At 44.8% G+C, this 21,136-nt stretch overlaps 1 protein-coding gene across 1 annotated transcript in view; it reads left to right on the top strand.

Annotated features, from left to right (window-relative positions):
* Window positions 1-21,136, top strand: part of LOC112237332 (receptor-type tyrosine-protein phosphatase S-like) — a 481,675-nt gene that overhangs the window by 224,595 nt on the left and 235,944 nt on the right. Inside the window, 2 exon segments of the mRNA XM_042322948.1 lie at window positions 9,944-10,089; window positions 13,791-13,932. Of these exon segments, the coding sequence (XP_042178882.1) occupies window positions 9,944-10,089; window positions 13,791-13,932 (288 nt within the window).

Raw genomic sequence — 21,136 nt, 5'->3', positions numbered from 1 at the left:
GTTCTCAATGGGATATAGGTCTGGGGAGTTTCCTGGCCATAGACCCAAAATATCAATGTTTTGTTCCCAGAGCCACTTAGTTATCACTTTTGCCTTATGGCAAGGTGCTCCATCATACTGTAAAAGGCATTGTTCGTCACCAAACTGTTCCTGGATGGTTGGGAGAAGTTGCGCTCGGAGGATGAGTTGGTGCCATTATTTATCCATGGCTGTGTTCTTAGGCAAAATTGTAAGTGAGCTCACTCCCTTGGCTGAGAAGCAACCCAACCATGAATGGTCTCAGGATGCTTTTCTGTTGGCATGACACAGGACTGATGGTAGCGTCACCTTGTCTTCTCCGGACAAGCTTTTTTCCGGATCCACCAAACAATCGGAAAAGGGATTTATCAGAGAAAATTACTTTACCCCAGTCCTCAGCAGTCCAATCCCTGTACCTTTTGCAGAATATCAGTGTGTCCCTGATGTTTTTCCTGGGGAGAAGTGGCTTCTTTGCTGCCCTTCTTGACACCAGGCCATCCTCAAAAAGTCTTTGTCTCACTGTACGTGCAGATGCACTCACACCTGCCTGCTGCCATTCCTGAGCAAGCTCTGTACTGGTGGTGCCACGATCCCGCAGCTGAATCAACTTTAGGAGACGGTCCTGGTGCTTGCTGGACTTTCTTGGGTGCCCTGAAGCCTTCTTCACAACAATTGAACCGCTCTCCTTGAAGTTCTTGATGATCTGATAAATGGTTGATTTAGGTTCAATCTTACTGGCAGCAATATCCTTGCCTGTGAAGCCCTTTCTTGTGCAAAGCAATGATGACGGCACGTGTTTCCTTGCAGGTAACCATGATTGACAGAGGAAGAACAAGGATTCCAAGCACCACCCTCCTTTTGAAGCTGCCAGTCTGTTATTCGAACTCAATCAGCATGACAGAGTGATCTCCAGCCTTGTCCTCGTCAACACTCACACCTGTGTTAACAAGAGAATCACTGACATGATGTCAGCTGGTCCTTTTGTGGCAGTACTGAAATGCAGAGGAAATGTTTTTGGGGATTCAGACCATTTGCATGGCGAAGAGGGACTGTGCAATTCATCTGATCACTCTTCATAACATTCTGGAGTATATGCAAATTGCCATCTTACAAACTGAAGCAGCAGACTTTGTGAAAATGTATATTCGTGTCATTCTCAAAACTTTTGGCCACGACTGTAGTATTAATAAGATGTGTATACTAGTATTAATTAGATGAGTATACTAGTATTAATAAGATGTGTGTACTAGTATTAATTAGATGAAGGTTACCTAGAAATCTTGTAGTTTATGACCAGACAAATATGACTTTGCCACACACACACACACACACACACACACACACACACACACACACACACACAGTGAACCTCTGATGGCCACACATGAGAAAGCACACAGTCGAGGGCTTCAATGACCCTGAGAATTCTCACAACTCGATAAAACCTTCTCTTGTTCAGACATTTAGAAACAAAACATGCCAATTTGAAAAATAAACCACAGGAGTTTTTTGAGTGAGAATTAAGAAGACTTTCGAGTAGTAAGACATTTATAAAAAGCAACAAATACCATTAATAAGCAGGGGATAGAAGCGTCTTATATGGTGAGCTACCAAGTGGCTAGGACAGGCAAGCCCCATACTATTGTGGAGGACTTAATTCTTCCTGCTTCTGCGGATATGGCTGGGACAATGCTGGGGGAAAAGGCCCCAAAAACGATACAGACAATGTCTTCATCAAACAACACTGTTTCACAACACAGCAGTGACATGGCAGGAGATGTTTAGAAACAATTGCTTCTTCGCCAACAAGCCAGGGAATTCTATGCTTTACAGCTGGATGAGTCAACAGACGTGGCGGGCCTGGCACAGCTCCTGGTATATATAGGAAGATATCCTCTTCTGCGAACCACTGGAAACCAGGACAACAGGAGAGGATATTTGTAAAGTACTGGACAGCTTTGTGACATCAAATGGACTTTGGTGGTCAAGATGTGTTGGTATCTGTACTGATGGCGCAAAAGCGGAGTGTGGTGTCAGGAAAATAACCTCACACTCAACGTCAACAAAACTAAGGAGATGATTGTGGACTTCAGGAAACAGCAGAGGGAACACCCCCATCCACATCGATGGAACAGTAGTGGAGAGGGTAGCAAGTTTTAAGTTCCTCGGCATACACATCACAGACAAACTGAATTGGTCCACTCACACAGACAGCATCGTGAGGAAGGCGCAGCAGCGCCTCTTCAACCTCAGGAGGCTGAAGAAATTCGGCTTGTCACCAAAAGCACTCACAAACTTCTACAGATGCACAATCGAGAGCATCCTGGCGGGCTGTATCACCGCCTGGTATGGCAACTGCACCGCCCTCAACCGTAAGGCTCTCCAGAGGGTAGTGAGGTCTGCACAACGCATCACCGGGGGCAAACTACCTGCCCTCCAGGACACCTACACCACCCGATGCTACAGGAAGGCCATAAAGATCATCAAGGACATCAACCACCCGAGCCACTGCCTGTTCATCCCGCTGTCATCCAGAAGGCGAGGTCAGTACAGGTGCATCAAAGCTGGGACCGAGAGACTGAAAAACAGCTTCTATCTCAAGGCCATCAGACTGTTAAACAGCCACCACTAACATTGAGTGGCTACTGCCAACACACTGTCAATGACACTGACTCTACTCCAGCCACTTTAATCATGGGAATTGATGGGAAATTATGTAAATATATCACTAGCCACTTTAAACAATGCTACCTTATATAATGTTACTTACCCTACATTGTTCATCTCATATGCATACGTTGATACTGTACTCTATATCATCGACTGCATCCTTATGTTACATGTATCACTAGCCACTTTAACTATGCCACTTGGTTTACATACTTATCTCATATGTATATACTGTACTCGATATCATCTACTGCATCTTGCCTATGCTGCTCTGTACCATCACTCATTCATATATCCTTATGTACATATTCTTTATCCCCTTACACTGTGTATAAGACAGTAGTTTTTTTTTTTGGAATTGTTAGTTAGATTACTTGCTCGTTATTACTGCATTGTCGGAACTAGAAGCACAAGCATTTCGCTACACTCGCATTAACATCTGCTAACCATGTGTATGTGACAAATAACATTTGATTTGATTTGATTTGATTTGATTTGATTTGAAAGCCATGACAGGGAGCCATAGTGGAGTGGTAACGCGCGTGCAAGCAGTTGCTCCCGACGCCAATTGCGTACACTGCAGCATCCACCGAGAGGCTTTTGCTGCCAAAGCAATGCCTGATAGCTTGAAATACATTTTGGATACTACAGTTGAAATGGTTAACTATGTTAACCTCTCTAGGGTATGTGGGACGCTAGCGTCCCATCTGGACAACATCCAGTGAGATTGCAGAGCGCCAAATTCAAATACAGAAATGCTCATTATAAAAATTCAGAAAACAAAACATATTTTACATAGGTTTAAAGATTAACTTCTTGTTAATCCAACCAAGGTGTCAGATTTATAAAATGCTTTCAGTGAAAGCATACCTAGCCCAGAACATACTTAGCCCAGAACATAGCCCAGTTGACAAATTATTACAAACAGTAACAAGCCAAGCAGAAGCGTTACAAAACTCAGAAATAGAGATAAAATGAATCCCTTACCTTTGATGATCTTCATATGGTGGCACTCAGAAGACATTAATTTACTCAATAAATGTTCCTTTGGTTCGATAAAGTCTCTTTATATCCAAAAACCTCAGTTTTGTTCGCGCATTTACTTCAGTAATCCACAGGCTCAAACGCAGTCAAAACAGGCAGACAAAAAAAAACAAATTGTATCCGTGAAGTTCATAGAAACAAGTCAAACGATGTTTATATTCATTCCTCAGGTTGTTTTTAGCCTAAATTATCTATAAAATTTCAACCGGACAATAACGTTGTCAATATAAAAGGTAAACAAGAAATGCACTCTCTCGGGATTGCGCAAAATTGAGAGACGAGCTGAAAGTTTTCTTTACTGACCATAATCTTCACTTGTCTGAACGCTTGGCATGATGACGAGTTTCTCACATGACTGGCCTATCTGGGTGATGTTTTTTCTCGCCAGAATGATCTGAATCTGGGATTAGAGGGACTCTCTGCAACTATATTCAATGTGTGTGACAAAATTGAGGCTACGATTAAGTTGTTGGAGCTCTTCTCTGTCTGCATTAACAAGGACAACACACAGGTATTTCCATAATTTTTTTGTGTGCAAATGAACTCAAGCTACGGACAATGTCAAATGTCATATAGCGAAGCACCTGAGTGAGTTGGGTGTGCAATTACGCAGATACTTTCCCAAAACGGATGACACAAACAACTGGATTCCTAATCCCTTTCCTGCCTCCAGTCCACTTACCGATATCTGAACAAGAGAGCCTTATTGAAATTGCAACATGCGGTTCTGTGAAAATTTAATTTAATCAGAAGCCACTGACCGATTTCTGGATTGGGATGCGTTCAGAGTGTCCTGCCTTGGCAAATCGCGCTGTTAAGACACTGATGCCCTTTGCAACCACGTACCTATGTGAGAGTGGATTCTCTGCCCGCACTAGCATGAAAACTAAATACAGGAAAAATTATGTGTCGAAAATAATTTAAGACTGAGAATCTCCAAACAACCCAACATTACAGAGTTATGTGCATGCTTTCAAGCACACCCTTCTCATTAACCTGTGAGTTATTCACAATTTTCGATGAACAAATACAGTTTTATATGTAAAATGGTTAAATAAAGAGCAAAATTCTTGATTATTATTAGATTATTATTTGTGCCCTGGTCCTATAAGAGCTATTTGTCTCTTCCCACGAGCCAAGTTGTGACAAAAACTCACCCATTCTTATGTTTAATAAATGTATCGTATAGTGTGTGTGTGTGGCAGGCTTACAATGATGGCAAAAAACAACGTTTGATAGTGCGCTGACCATGGTGCTCGAGGGGGTATGAAGCTGGAGGTGTAATGTTTGGAAGGGGTACGGGACTATAGAAAGTTTGGGAACGACTGCCCTAGAGGATTCCCACTGCTGTTGTGAAAGCTGACTGACCCCCAGCCCAGCAGAAGACAAACTAAGCAACTAAAAAGTTGCTGTGTCCTCCTTAGCAATGTTGGTAAAATCAGAGAATATTAGGAAGAAAGTGAACATGGTATTATTGATTTGAGTTGATATTCTTCAGTCAAGGCAAGGATGTTCTGTTAAAAAAATAAAAAACTTCAGAACGGTGTTTAGTATAGTTGTAATGCAGAACAAATCTCTGTAGAGCTCATGTCAGCCTCCACAGATCCATCAGCCTCCACAGATCTGTCAGCCTTCACAGATCCGTCAGCCTCCGCAGCTCCCGTCAGCCTCCGCAGTTCCCGTCAGCCTCCGCAGTTCCCGTCAGCCTCCCAGCTCCCGTCAGCCTCCGCAGCTCCCGTCAGCCTCCGCAGCTCCCGTCAGCCTCCGCAGCTCCCGTCAGCCTCCGTAGCTCCCGTCCGCCTCCGTAGCTCCCGTCCGCCTCAGCTCCCATCAGCCTCCGTAGCTCCCATCCGCCTCAGCTCCCGTCAGCCTCCGCAGCTCCCGTCAGCCTCCGTAGCTCCCGTCAGCCTCCGTAGCTCCCGTCAGCCTCCGCAGCTCCCGTCAGCCTCCGTAGCTCCCGTCCGCCTCAGCTCCCGTCAGCCTCCGTAGCTCCCGTCAGCCTCCACAGCTCCCATCAGCCTCCGTAGCTCCCGTCCGCCTCAGCTCCCGTCAGCCTCAGCTCCCGTCAGCCTCCGTAGCTCCCATCCGCCTCAGCTCCCGTCAGCCTCCGCAATTCCCTTAGTGCTTTATTATTCATTGCTCCATTAAATGATTAATGTTGGTTTCAGGGTGTCATGGATTCAGGGTGTCAGGGGATCAGGGTGTCAGCGTGTCAGGGTGTCAGGGAATCAGGGTGTCAGGGGATCAGGGTGTCAGCATGTCAGGGAATCAGGGTGTCAGGGAATCGGTGTCAGGGAATCAGGGTGTCAGCGTGTCAGAGAAGCAGAGTTAGCTTGTCAAGGCGTCAGCTTGTCACCATGCCAGGTCGTCAGCGTGTTAGGTCGTCAGGGTGTCAGGTGCCAGGGTGTTAGGTCGTCAGCGTGTCAGTGTGTCAGGGTGTTAGGTCGTCAGGTGTTAGGTTGTTAGGGTGTTATGTTGTCAGCGTTTCAGGGCGTCAGCGTGTTAGGTCGTCAGGGTGTCAGAGTGTTAGGGTATTAGGTTGTCAGGGTGTCAGGTGTCAGTGTGTCAGGGTGCATATTGTCTAGCCGTCAAATTATACAGCAGCGGAATGAGGAAGTCCAGTTCATGTCCTCACTGCCTTCTCATACAATGAAAGTGTGTGTGTGTTTTGGTGTGTGTGTTTTGGTGTGTGTGTGTGTGTGTGTGTCTGTCTGTTTTGGTGTGTGTGTGTGTTGTGTCTGTTTTGGTGTGTGTGTGTGTTTGTGTTTTGGTGTGTGTGTTTTTTGTGTGTTTTGTGTGTGTTTGTGTGTGTCTGTTTTGGTGTGTGTGTGTGTCTGTTTTGTGTGTGTGTGTGTGTTTGTGTTTTGGTGTGTGTGTTTTGGTGTGATTGTGTGTGTGTATTTTTTGGTGTGTGGGTGTATTTTTTGGTGTGTGTGTTTTTCAAATAAAATAAAATCTAATTTTATTAGTCACATGCGCCGAATACAACTGGTATAGACCTTAGAGTGAAATGGTTATTTACGAGCCCCTAACCAACAATGCAGTGTAAAAAATACAGATAAGAATAACAAATAAAAGTAACAAGTAATTAAAGAGCAGCAGTAAAATAACAATATCGAGACTATATACAGGGGGGTACCAATGCAGAGTCAATGTGCGGCGGTGTAAAAGGGGGAGGGGGGGTCAATGCAAATAGTCTGGGTAGCCATTTGATTAGATGTTCAGGAGTCTTATGGCTTGGGGCTTGAAACTGTTTAGAAGCCTCTTGGACCTAGACTTGGTGCTCCGATACCACTTGCCGTGCGGTAGCAGAGAGAACAGTCTATGACTAGGGTTGCTGGAGTCTTTGACAATTTTTAGGGCCTTCCTCTGACACATCCTGGTTTAGAGGTACTGGATGGCAGGAAGCGAGGACCCATGCCAAATCTTTTCAGTCTCCTGAGGGGGAATAGGTTTTGTCGTGCCCTCTTCACAACTGTCTTGGTGTGCTTGGACTATGTTAGTTTGTTGGTAATGTGGACACCAAGGAACTTGAAGCTCTCAACCTGCTCCACTGCAGCCCCGTCGATGAGAATGGGGGCGTGCTCGGGCCTCTTTTTCCTGTAGTCCACAATCATCTCCTTTGTCTTGATCACACTGAGGGAGAGGTTGTTGTCCTGGCACCACACGGCCAGGTCTCTGACCTCCTCCCTATAGGCTGTCTCTTCGTTCTTGGTGATCAGGCCTAACACTGTTGTGTCATCGACAAACTTAATGATGGTGTTGGAGTCGTGCCTGGCCATGCAGTCATGAGTGAACTGGAAGTGCAGGAGGGGACTGAGCACGCACCACTGAGGGGACCCTGTGTTGACGATCAGTGTAGCAGATGTGTTGTTACCTAACCCTACCAACGGGGGGCAGCCTGTCAGGAAGTCCAGGATCCAGTTGCAGAGGGAGGTGTTTAGTCCCAGGGTCCTTAGCTTATTGATAAGATTTGAGGGCACTATGGTGTTGAACGCTAAGCTGTAGCAATGAATAGCATTCTTAGATAGGTGTTCCTTTTGTCCAGGTGGGAAAGGGCAGTGTTGAGTGCAATAGCGATTACATCATCTGTGGATCTGTTGGGGTGGAATGCAAATTGGAGTGGGTCTAGGGTTTCTGGGATGATGGTGTTGATGTGAGCCATGACCAGCCTTGCATAGCACGTCATGGCTACAGACGTGAGTTCTACGGGTCAGTAGTCATTTAGGCAGGTTACATTGGTGTTCTTGGGCACAGGGACTATGGTAGTCTGCTTAAAATATGTTGGTATTACAGACTCGGACAGGTGGAGGTTGAAAATGTCAGTGAAGACACTTGCTTGTTGGTCAGCAAATGCTCGGAGTAAACATCTTGGTAATCCTTCTGGCCCTGCGGCCTTGTGAATATTGACCTGTTTAAAGGTCTTACTCACATCGGCTGTGGAGAGCGTGATGACACAGCCTTCCGGAACAGCTGGTGCTCTCATGCATGTTTCAGTGTTATTTGCCTCGGAGCGAGCATAGAAGTAGTTTAGCTCATCTAGTAGGCTTGTGTCACTGGGCAGCTCTTGGCTGTGCTTCCCTTTGTAGTCTGTAATGTTTTTTTGCAAACCTTGTCACAATCTACGAGCGTCAGAGCCGGTGTACTATGATTCGATCTTAATCCTGTATTGACGCTTTGCCTGTTTGATGGTTCGTCGGAGGGCATAGCGGGATTTCTTATAAGCGTCCAGGTTAAAGTCCAACTCCTTGAAAGTGGCAGCTCTACCCTCTAGCTCAGTGCAGATGTTGCCTGTAATCTATGGCTTCTGGTTGCGGTATGTACGTACGGTCACTGTTAGGATGATGTCATCGATGCACTTATTGATGAAGCCAATAACTGATGTGGTTTACTCCTCAATGCCGTTGGAGGAAACACGGAACATATTCCAATCTGTGCTAGCATAACAGTCCTGTAGCTTAGTATCTGCTTCATCTGACCACTTTTTTATTAATCTACTCACTGACAGAATTATGGTCAGATTTGCCAAATGGAGGGCGAGGGAGAGCTTTGTATGCGTCTCTGTGTGTTGAGTAAAGGTGGCCCAGAGTTCTTTTTTCCTGTGGTTGCACATTTAACATGCTGATAGAAATTTGGTCAAATGGATTTAAGTTTCCATGCGTTAAAGTCCCAGGCTACTAGGAGCACCGCCTCTGGGTGAAAGTTTTCTTGTTTGCTTATGGCGGAATGCAGCTCATTCAATGGTGTTTTAGTGCCAGCCTCTGACTGTGGTGGTATGTAAAACAGCTACGAAGAATACAGATGAAAACTCTCTAGGTAGATAGTGTGGTCTACAGTTAATCATGAGATACTCTTCCTCAGCCTCAGCAATAGCCTTGAATATCGTGCACTAGCTGTTATTTACAAAAAATACATAGTCCGCTGCCCCTTGTCTTACCAGACGACGGTGTTCTATCCTGCCGGTGCAGCGTGTAACCAGCCAGCTGTATGTTGATAGTGTCGTCGTTTAGCCACGACTCCGTGAAGCATAAGATGTTACAGTTTTGAATGTCCCTTTTGTAGTTTAATCTTCCGTGTAGGTCGTCTATTTTATTGTCCAAAGATTGCACGTTTTCTAGCAGAATGGAAGGTAGTTGGGGTTTATTTGACCGCCTATGAATTCTCAGAAGGCAGCCTGCCCTCCGGCCCTTTTTTTCCCGCCTCTTTTTTCACGCAAATCACAGGGATCTGGGCCTGTTCCCGAGGAAGCTTGTCAGGCTTGTCAGACCCGTTAACGGGAAAAAAATATTCTTCCAGTCCGTGGTGAGTAATCCCAGTGCTGATGTTCAGAAGTTATTTTCGGTCATATGAAACGGTAGCGGCAACATTATGTACAAAATGAGTAAAAAAATAAGTTATGAAAAAAAATAGGTTGGGGTCATGTAAAATGGCTGCCTTTGTCTCACACCGCCATTTTGGTGTGTGTGTGTGTGTGTTTTTTGGTGTGTGTGTGTTTTTTGTTGTTGGTGTGTGTGTGTTTTTGGTGTGTGTGTGTGTGTGTGTACATGTGTCTGTTGGTTTGTGTATGCACATAAACTTTTCGAAATGTAATTACCTTCATTTGCAGCTACAACTGGGCTAAATTGGGTTAAATCCACTGGTACTGTTGCATCACTTTGGTTTCTTTAGTCTGTTCTAATGTCTCTCCCTCTCCCCCTCTCACTCGTTCCAGCACCACCAAGATTCACTAAAGTTCCCGTAGACCAGATTGGCGTATCTGGGGGTGTGGTCTCATTCGTGTGCCAGGCGACAGGAGACCCTAAGCCCCGGGTGAGCTGGAACAAGAAGGGGAAGAAAGTCAACTCCCAGCGCATTGAGGTGAGACAGTGTAACCTTGTAACCCTACACTGCCCCCTACTGTTGTGGATGTAGTATGGAATAATAAATCTGAATATAATATACATAATAAATACAATTTAGCGGACACATTTATCCAAAGCAACTTACATATTTGTATATGTGGCCCCAACAGGAATCGAACCCACAACCCTGGCATTGCTAAAGCTTTTACAAACTGATCCACACAAGTCTATTCGTTCATTTGACATGGATATATCACTTCTGGTAGATCATTTACTTGTACACAAACTACATCACGACAGACAGTGGTTTTAATTTAACCAGGCATCAATTACAAGAAACCACCATGTTAAGTGACATGACATGGCACAGTGCCAATGCAATCTACTTGTCCTTTTCCACTTGAATGACTAGCTGAATTTGACGTTTGTTTTACTTTCGGTTCTAGTAGTGGCGTGCTACTTTCCCCCTGCGCCCGCTGTGCCTTATTTATGATGTTTGTTTGTTGTGTGTCTCTGTGTGAGCCCAGATGGTGTGTCTAAAGTCATGATTGATTCTCAGGGTTTCCTTAATTAACACACTCCTCACATCGACAGCACACACACACAGACTCGCTAACACACACATACACACTCTTGTGCTAACACACACATACACACTCTTGTGCTAACACACACATACACACTCTTGTGCTAACACACACATACACACTCTTGTGCTAACACACACATACACACTCTTGTGCTAACACACTATCACGTTAACAACGCTGCCAGCGTACTTAGGAGGAGGGAAGAAGATGGTACCTGAGTATTAATAAGAGAAGAAGAAGATGGTACCTGAGTATTAATAAGAGAAGAAGAAGCTGGTACCTGAGTATTAATAAGAGAAGAAGAAGATGGAACCCAAGTACATGACAAGTACAGGACAGGCATGTACAGGACAAATAGAGGACAGGTACAGGACAGGCATGTACAGGACAAATACAGGAGAGTACAGGACAAGTACAGAACAGTACAGGACAAAGTCCCATTGGCATTGCACAACTGGCAGACTGTCCTGGTTCAAGGGTTTGGCTGTATCACTTGCCTAGTTAAATAAAAATATAATACAGGACATTGACAGGACAAGGCCCAGAAGTTGTCCTGGACAGGGGACAGGTTTGGACAAGGCCAGTACAGAACAAATAAGGAATACAAGACAGGACAACAGTACAGGACAGGACAAGGCCAGTACAGAACAAATACAGGACAGGACAGGACAAGGCCAGGACAGGACAGGACAAGGCCAGTGCAGGACAGTACAGGACAGCACAAGGCCAGTACAGGACAAATACAGGACAAGTGCAGAACAAGAGCGGTACAGGACAAATACAGGACAAGGCCAGTACAGGACAAGTACAGAACAAGGCCAGTACAGGACAAATACAGGACAGGACAAGGCCAGTAAAGGACAAATACAGGACAGGACAAGGCCAGTACAGGACAAGGCCAGTACAGGACAGGACAAGTGCAGAACAAGACCAGTGCAGGACAAGTTCCTTGAGATGACAAATACAGGCCAATACATGGCAGTGCAGGACAAACACAAGACAGTACAGTACAGGACAAGTACAGGATAGGACAGTACCATACAGTACAGGACAAGTACAGTACAGGACAAATACAAAGCAGTACAGGACAGTACAGGACAAATACAGAGCAGTACAGGACAAGTACAGAGCCGTACAGGACATTTACAGGGAGAAGTACAGAGCCGTACAGGACATGTACAGGACAGGACAAGTACAGAACAGGTCAAGTACAGAACAAGACAGGTACAGGACAAGTTCCTTGAGATGACAAATACAGGACAGATCTTTACAGGACAAATCGATACAATACAGGACAGTGCAGGACAAGTACAGTACAGGACAAATACAGTATAGGACAAATACAGAGCAGTACAGGACAGTACAGTACAGGACAAGTACAGGAAAGAACAGAGAAAATCTAGGACAAGTCAAGGACAAGGCCAGGACAAGTACATTACAAGACACATAGAGGAGAGTACAGGACAAATAAGAACTGGAGAAGTACAGAACATGACAAGTACAGGACAAATACAGAGCAGTACACGACAGGTACAGAGCCGTACAGGACATGTACAGGACAGGACAAGTACAGAACAGGTCAAGTCCAGACAAGACATGTACAGGACAAGTTCCCTGAGATGACAAATACAGGACCAATTGGGGACAATACAGTGCAGGACAAATACAAGACAGGACAAGTACAGGCCAGTACAGGACAACTACAGGCCAGTACAGGACAAGTACAGGCCAGTACAGGACAAATAAAGGAAAGAACAGGACATGTACAGGAAAGGACAGGACGAATAAAGGAAAGAACAGGACAAGTACAGGACAAGTCCAGGACAAGTACATTACAAGACATATACAGGAGAGTACAGGACAAATACAGGACAAGTACATGAGAGTAAAGGAGAGTACAGGACAGGTACAGGACAAGTACAGTACAGGACAAGTACAGTACAGGACAAGTACAGGAGAGTACAGGACAGGTACAGGACAAGTACAGTACAGGACAAGTACAGGACACATACAGAGCAGTACAGGACAGGTACAGAGCCAAAAAGGACATGTACAGGACAGGACAAGTACAGAACAGGTCAAGTCCAGACAAGACAGGTACAGGACAAGTTCCCTGAGATGACAAATACAGGACAGATCTATACAGGACAAATCTGGGACAATACAGGACAGTGCAGGACAAGTACAAGACAGGACAATGAGAGGACAAGTATAGGACAGTACAGGAAAGAACAGGACAAGTACAGGAAAGAAAAGGACAAGTACAGGAAAGAACAGGACAAGTACAGGAAAGAACAGGACAAGTACAGGACAAGCCCAGTACAGGACAAGCCCAGTACAGGACTAGCCCAGTACAGGACAAATACAGGAGAGTACAGGTCAGGTACATTACAAGACAAATACAGGAGAGTACAGGACAAGTACAGAACAGGACAAGTACAGGAGAGTACAAGACAAATACAGGACAAGTACAGGACAGGTACAGGACAAGTTCAGTATAGGACAGTACCGGACAAGTTCAGTATAGGACAGTACAGGACAAGTACAGGACAGGTACAGGACAAGTTCAGTATAGGACAGTACATGACAAGTGCAGGACAGGTACAGACGCTGAACCGTTCGGCTGACAACAGGCACCTCCACACACCACTTCACTTGGTCACCCGCATCTATGCATTCGTGTGTTCTCTTTGTTATATATTATGGAAATCACATGTAAAATCACATGTATAGCGTGATCTATGAGTACAATATGAGCACACTGACAGTTATGTTCTGATAGTTGACATTGCTGAGAATGAGGGTTTATACTCTGCAAAGGTACTTTTTTCTAATCATATTTGTCCTAATGGATGGCTTTGAACATTTTGAAAACATTAAACTAACTAACCTAACCCAAAACTAACCTTATTCCATGATGACCTTTTCTGAAGACTTGGCCACTGGACTAGCATAGCGATGTCCTGGCTCATATTCTGAAGCTTTGCAGTGAATAAAATGGTATACAGTATGTGAAATGAAGGTGCCCCTAGGAGCTAGTTGAGGAGTCTAGCTCCTAGAAGAATAGTTAGGTTGTCTTTAACTCAAAAACAGATTGCTATGAAGTTGCCCTTTCTCTCTGACACAGACTATAGAGTTTGATGAGGGTGCCGGCGCCGTCCTTCGGATCCAGCCTCTACGAGCGCCGCGGGACGAGAACATCTACGAGTGCGTGGCGGAAAATAGCGAGGGTGAGGTCAACGTTAACGCCAAGCTGTCCATAATCAGAGGTGAGTCACTCGACGGCGCCTAATGATGAGGTCCTGACCAATGGACCAATGGAGTCCATTGTCCAATAGTCTTGCAATATATAGTGTTTGATTACTCACTGCACCAATATTCTCCGCCAGCTTCACGCATAGATGTTTGTTCCTTGTACTAGTACCTTCTAGCTCAGGGGTCTCTAACCTTTTCTAGCATGAGAGTTAATTTAAAAAAATGAAACATGTCACGAGTCATATAGTAATTTTTCTCTAGCTTTCAAATAGTCACATTCTTCTCTTCTTCTCTGCAACTCTTCCCTAGGTCCTTAGTGTACAAGAGACAGTAGTGCATGCACAATGTTTTCTGTCGATATACCTAGTAAAATAATGGTTAATTAACAACTCTAAATGGGGCTCTATAAAATCTGAGATTTGTTTCCCAAATTTTGTTTTATGTTTTCCCAAATTATGTTCCGTTAGATTTTTATATATTTTTGTATATTTTCACTCTCAAAATTACAATTGTTTATAGAGAAACAACAGAATTGGATGTCGATGCTTAAATCACATCTGAAGACCTTTTTTAAAGGGGTCTGGAGGAAAACTAACACATTTAGATTTGTTTTGTGTAATTCCCCCTTAATAACCTCTTTGGGCTAAGTGGGACGCTAGCAACCCACCTCGACAACATCTGGTGAAATTTTAGAGCGCGAAATTCAAAATACAAAAATCGTAATATTAAACATTCATGAAAATACAAGCGATTTACATTGTTTAAAAGCTTAGCTTCTTGTTAATCCAACCGCGTTGTCAGATTTCAAAAAGGCTTTACGGTGAAAGCATAACATGTGATTATCTGAGGACAGCACCCTGCATACCCTAGCATTAAAAACATTTTCCAAACCAGCAGAGGCATCACAAAAATCAGAAATAGCGTTCAAATTAATCACTTACCTTTGAAGATCTTCCTCTGTTTGCAATCCCAAGGGTCCCAGCTACACAACAAATGTTGGGGGGAGTGTTGTTCGATAAAGTCCTTCTTTATATCCCAAAAAAGTCAGTTTAGTTGGCACGTTTGATTCAGTAATCCACCCGTTCAACATGCAGACAAAGAAATCCCAAAAGTTACCAGTAAACTTCATCCAAACAAGTCAAACAACATTTCGAATCAATCCTCAGGTACACTAATATGTAAATAAACTATCAAATTTAAGACGGAATGTAGTAAGTTCAATACCAGAGATAAATCACGAAGCCCTCATCCACGCGCGCCACAAGACTACAGTCCTAATGAGAGACAACTTGAAAAATTACAACTACTAGCTCATTTTTCAAAAAACAAGCCTGAAACCCTTTCTAAAGACTGTTGACATCTAGCGGAAGCCATGGGAACTGCAATCTGGGAGGAATTCCTTTGAATATCTCATAGACAAGCATTGGAATGGCCTGTGACCTCAAAAACACATTTTGTGATGGATTCTCCTCGGGTTTTTGCCTGCCATATCAGTTCTGTTATACTCACAGACATTATTTTAACAGTTTTAACTGTTAAAACTTCTTAGGGCGGAAATCCCTTTAACGGGATCGATATGACAACAGCCAGTGAAAGTGCACGGCGCCAAATTCAAAACAACAGAAATCTAGTAATTAAAATTCCTCAAACATACAAGTATTTTATACCATTTTAAAGGTAATCTTGTTGTTAATCCCACCACAGTGTCCAATTTCAAATAGGCTTTACAGCGAAAGCACCACAAACAATTATGTTAGGTCAGCACCTATTCACATAAAAACACAGCCATTTTTCCAGCCAAAGAGAGGAGTCACAAAAATCAGAAATAGAGATAAATGAATCACTAACCTTTGATGATCTTCATCAGATGACACTCATATGACTTCATGTTACACAATACATGTAAGTTTTGGTTGATGAAGTTCATTATTATATTACAAAATCTCAGTATACATTGGTGCGTTATGTTCAGTAGTTCCAAAAACATCCGGTGATTTTGCAGAGAGCCACATCAATTTACAGAAATACTCATCATAAATGTTGATGAAAATACAAGTGTTATGCATGGAATTAAAGATATACTTCTCCTTAATGCAACCGCTGTGTCAGATTTCAAAAAAGCTAAAAGCAAAAAAGCTTTACGGAAAAAGCAAACCATGCAATAATCTGAGTACGGCGCTCAGACAACAAATACATATATCCGCCATGTTGGAGTCAACAGAAGTCAGAAACAACATTATAAATATTCACTTACCTCTGATGATCTTCATCAGAATGCACTCCCAAGAATTCCAGTTCCACAATAAATGTTTGATTTGTTCGATAAAGTTAATCATTTATGTCCAAATAGCTTCTTTTGTTCGCGCGTTTGGTAAACAAATCAAAACTCACGAAGCGCGTTCACTAGTTGCAGACGAAATGTCAAGTGTCAAATGTCAAATTACAGTCCGTAGAAACTTGTCAAACAATAGAATCAATCTTTAGGAGGTTTTTAACATAAAACTTCAATAATATTCCAACTGGAGAATTCCTTTGTCTTCAGAAAAGCAAAGGAACGGGAGATACCTCTCATGTGAATGCGCGTGACCAGCGTGTGACTGCTGGCAGACCTCTGACTCATTCCCCTCTCATTCAGCCCCCCTTCACAGTAGAAGCCTCAAACACGTTTCTAAAGACGATTGACATCTAGTGGAAGCCTTAGGAAGTGCAAGATGACCAATATCCGACTGTATCTTCAATAGGGGCTGAGTTGAAAATCGACCAACCTCAGATTTCCCACTTCCTGGTTCGATTTTTTCTCAGGTTTTTGCCTGCCATATGAGTTATGTTATACTCACAGCCATCATTCAAACCATTTTAGAAACTTCAGAGTGTTTTCTATCCAATACTAATAATAATATGCATATATTAGCATCTGGGACAGCGTAGCAGGCAGTTTACTCTGGGCACTACTGGGTACCTTATTCATCCAAGCTACTCAATGCTGCCCTCAGCCATAAGAAGTTTAACAGAAACTTCAGACTGTTTTCTATCCAATGCTACCAATTATATGCATAACTTAGCTTCTGGGCCTGAGTAACAGGCAGTTTACTTTGAGTACGTCAGTCATCCAAACTTCCGAATACTGCCCCCTAGCCTTAAGAAGTTTTACACATCTGGCCCTTTAATTGCCATCTAGCGAGTTAGGAATGTGTCCTCTAATGTGGTGGTCTGTACTGCTGCTGCTCATTTCATGGCAAAGTTTGATCTAAATAATAGATACAAATGAAATAATTACTCATGACATACTTCTGTCAGGTAAGCCTACTTTACAGTTAATATTTAATTGAGAAGGTTTTGGGGAAAGTATTTCTGTCAAACCACAAGATGGTTACACATGGAGTGATGGACAAACACACGCACCACACAGACAGGTGCAATATTGCTGGAAATGAATTGCCATATATTGTGTCAGGTTTGGCTTTTTAAGCCAATCGTGGCTAACAAGGGGTGGGATAACATCAATGTTGCATTGATTAGATAGTAGCTGGGAGTTTGCGGTATCTGATACTTGTGAGATTTCTTTATGACTTTTTGCAGTGGAACACGTTTGTGCACTCAGGATTGTTTGGGGAGCTACTCATAGGTTGGCAGCGAGCTACTGGTAGCTTGCAATTGACCTGCTGGAGACCCCTGTTAGAGCTCTTTATAATATAGCTACCTGTAAACCCTCTATTGGATGCATAGGCTACATCCCTTACAGTCAGGATGTTTCCACGTGTATACTAACTACTGGCCGTTATGCTCAAAACAAACTTGGACATGAGGAACGCTGATCCTACGCCAGTCTTTGTGGGCGACCGTGGCAGATGCATATCACAGTGGGCACTTCCTGGTCTATCATGCGTCATTCTGCAACGCAACTATATTTAATTCACCATTCAGAGAGGAGTGTATAGACATTCTATTCCAACAGGATTCTCTATTTTATCACATTTGTTTTTACTGTATTCACTGATGCAAAAGGGAGGTAGGAGGGCGGAGGACAAGAGTGGAGGTGGAGAGAGAGGGAGAGATCATGGATTGGTTATGAAAGATGGAAGAGTGGTCAGCAACTGTGCTGAAATAGTATTTATTGAATCTGTATCAAAATGTGTGCCTGTTGTTGACGCTCACACACTCCCTTCTACCTCCCCCTTTGTCTGTCTGTCTGTCTGTCTGTCTGTCTGTCTGTCTGTCTGTCTGTCTGTCTGTCTCTTGCTGTCTCCCTGTCTCCCTCCCTTTCTCCCTCTCTCCCCGTCTCTATCCATCTCTCTCTCTGTTCCTCCATCTCCCCCTCTGTCCACTTCTGCCATCTGTCCCGGTAAAGGGGACTGTAGGAGTCAGGAGATATAGGGGAGTATAGGGGTCAGGGGACTATAGGGGAGTATAGGGGTCAGGGGACTATAGGGGAGTATAGGGGTCAGGGGACTATAGGGGTCAGGAGATATAGGGGAGTATAGGGGTCAGGGGACTATAGGGGTCAGGAGATATAGGGGAGTATAGGGGTCAGGGGACTATAGGAGTCAGGAGATATAGGGGAGTATAGGGGTCAGGGGACTATAGGGGTCAGGAGATATAGGGGAGTATAGGGGTCAGGGGACTATAGGAGTCAGGAGATATAGGGGAGTATAGGGGTCAGGGGACTATAGGGGAGTATAGGGGTCAGGGGACTATGGGGGTCAGGAGATATAGGGGAGTATAGGGGTCAGGGGACTATAGGGGTCAGGAGATATAGGGGAGTATAGGGGTCAGGGGACTATAGGAGTCAGGAGATATAGGGGAGTATAGGGGTCAGGGGACTATAGGAGTCAGGAGATATAGGGGAGTATAGGGGTCAGGGGACTATAGGAGTCAGGAGATATAGGGGAGTATAGGGGTCAGGGGACTATAGGGGTCAGGAGATATAGGGGAGTATAGGGGTCAGGGGACTGTAGGAGTCAGGAGATATAGGGGAGTATAGGGGTCAGGGGACTATAGGGGTCAGGAGATATAGGGGAGTATAGGGGTCAGGGGACTATAGGGGTCAGGAGATATAGGGGAGTATAGGGGTCAGGGGACTATAGGAGTCAGGAGATATAGGGGAGTATAGGGGTCAGGGGACTATAGGAGTCAGGAGATATAGGGAGTATAGGGGTCAGGGGACTATAGGAGTCAGGAGATATAGGGGAGTATAGGGGTCAGGGGACTATAGGGGTCAGGATATATAGGGGAGTATAGGGGTCAGGGGACTGTAGGAGTCAGGAGATATAGGGGAGTATAGGGGTCAGGGGACTATAGGGGTCAGGAGATATAGGGGAGTATAGGGGTCAGGGGACTATAGGAGTCAGGAGATATAGGGGAGTATAGGGGTCAGGGGACTATAGGGGTCAGGAGATATAGGGGAGTATAGGGGTCAGGGGACTATAGGAGTCAGGAGATATAGGGGAGTATAGGGGTCAGGGGACTATAGGGGAGTATAGGGGTCAGGGGACTATAGGGGAGTATAGGGGTCAGGGGACTATAGGGGAGTATAGGGGTCAGGAGATATAGGGGACTATAGGGGTCAGGGGACTATAGGAGTCAGGAGATATAGGGGAGTATAGGGGTCAGGAGAATATAGGGGTCAGGAGATATAGGGGAGTATAGGGGTCAGGGGACTATAGGGGAGTATAGGGGTCAGGGGACTATAGGGGAGTATAGGGGTCAGGAGATATAGGGAGTATAGGGGTCAGGAGATATAGGGGAGTATAGGGGTCAGGGGACTATAGGGGAGTATAGGGGTCAGGGGACTATAGGGGTCAGGAGATATAGGGGAGTATAGGGGTCAGGGGACTATAGGAGTCAGGGGACTATAGGGGAGTATAGGGGTCAGGGGACTATAGGGGTCAGGGGACTATAGGGGTCAGGGGACTATAGGAGTCAGGAGATATAGGGGAGTATAGGGGTCAGGAGACTGTAGGAGTCAGGAGATATAGGGGAGTATAGGGGTCAGGGGACTATAGGGGTCAGGGGACTATAGGAGTCAGGAGATATAGGGGAGTATAGGGGTCAGGGGACTGTAGGAGTCAGGAGATATAGGGGAGTATAGGGGTCAGGAGATATAGGGGAGTATAGGGGTCAGGGGACTATAGGGGTCAGGGGACTATAGGGGTCAGGAGATATAGGGGAGTATAGGGGTCAGGGGACTATAGGAGTCAGGGGACTATATAGGGGAGTATAGGGGTCAGGGGACTATAGGGGTCAGGGGACTATAGGAGTCAGGAGATATAGGGAGTATAGGGGTCAGGGGACTATAGGAGTCAGGGGACTATAGGGGAGTATAGGGGTCAGGGGACTATAGGGGTCAGGGGACTATAGGAGTCAGGAGATATAGGGGAGTATAGGGGTCAGGGGACTATAGCGGTCAGGGGACTATAGGAGTCAGGAGATATAGGGGAGTATAGGGGTCAGGGGACTATAGGAGTCAGGAGATATAGGGAGTATAAGGGTCAGGGGACTATAGGGGTCAGGGGACTATAGGAGTCAGGAGATATAGGGGAGTATAGGGGTCAGGGGACTATAGGAGTCAGGAGATATAGTGCAGATATAGGGGTCAGGGGACTATAAGGGTCAGGGGACTATAGGAGTCAGGAGATATAGGGGATATAGGGGTCAGGGGACTATAGGGGTCAGGGGACTATAGGAGCCAGGAGATATAGGGGAGTATAGGGGTCAGGGGACTATAGGAGTCAGGAGATATAGGGGAGTATAGGGGTCAGGGGACTATAGGAGTCAGGAGATATAGGGGAGTATAGGGGTCAGGGGACTATAGGGGTCAGGAGATATAGGGGAGTATAGGGGTCAGGGGACTATAGGGGTCAGGCGATATAAAGGGACTGTAGGAGTCAGGAGATATAGGGGACTATAGGCTAAGGATTTGCAGATGTAGGACAAGGGACTGATAGAAAACTCACACACATATACACTGAATCTATACTCCCCTGCTGTATCTACAATCCCCTGCTGTATCTACACTCCTCTACTGTATCTACAATCCCCTGCTGTATCTACACTCCCCTTACTGTATCTACACTCCCCTTACTGTATCTACACTCCTCTACTGTATCTACAATCCCCTGCTGTATCTACAATCCCCTGCTGTATCTACATTCCCCTGCTGTATCTACACTCCCCTACTGTATCTACACTCCCCTGCTGTATCTACACTCCCCTACTGTA

This window comes from Oncorhynchus tshawytscha, linkage group LG06 (assembly GCF_018296145.1).
Source record: "Oncorhynchus tshawytscha isolate Ot180627B linkage group LG06, Otsh_v2.0, whole genome shotgun sequence".
NCBI lineage: Eukaryota > Metazoa > Chordata > Actinopteri > Salmoniformes > Salmonidae > Oncorhynchus > Oncorhynchus tshawytscha.
The sequence above is the reverse complement of the archived record's forward strand: the minus strand, read 5'-3'. Positions and strand labels throughout refer to the sequence as shown.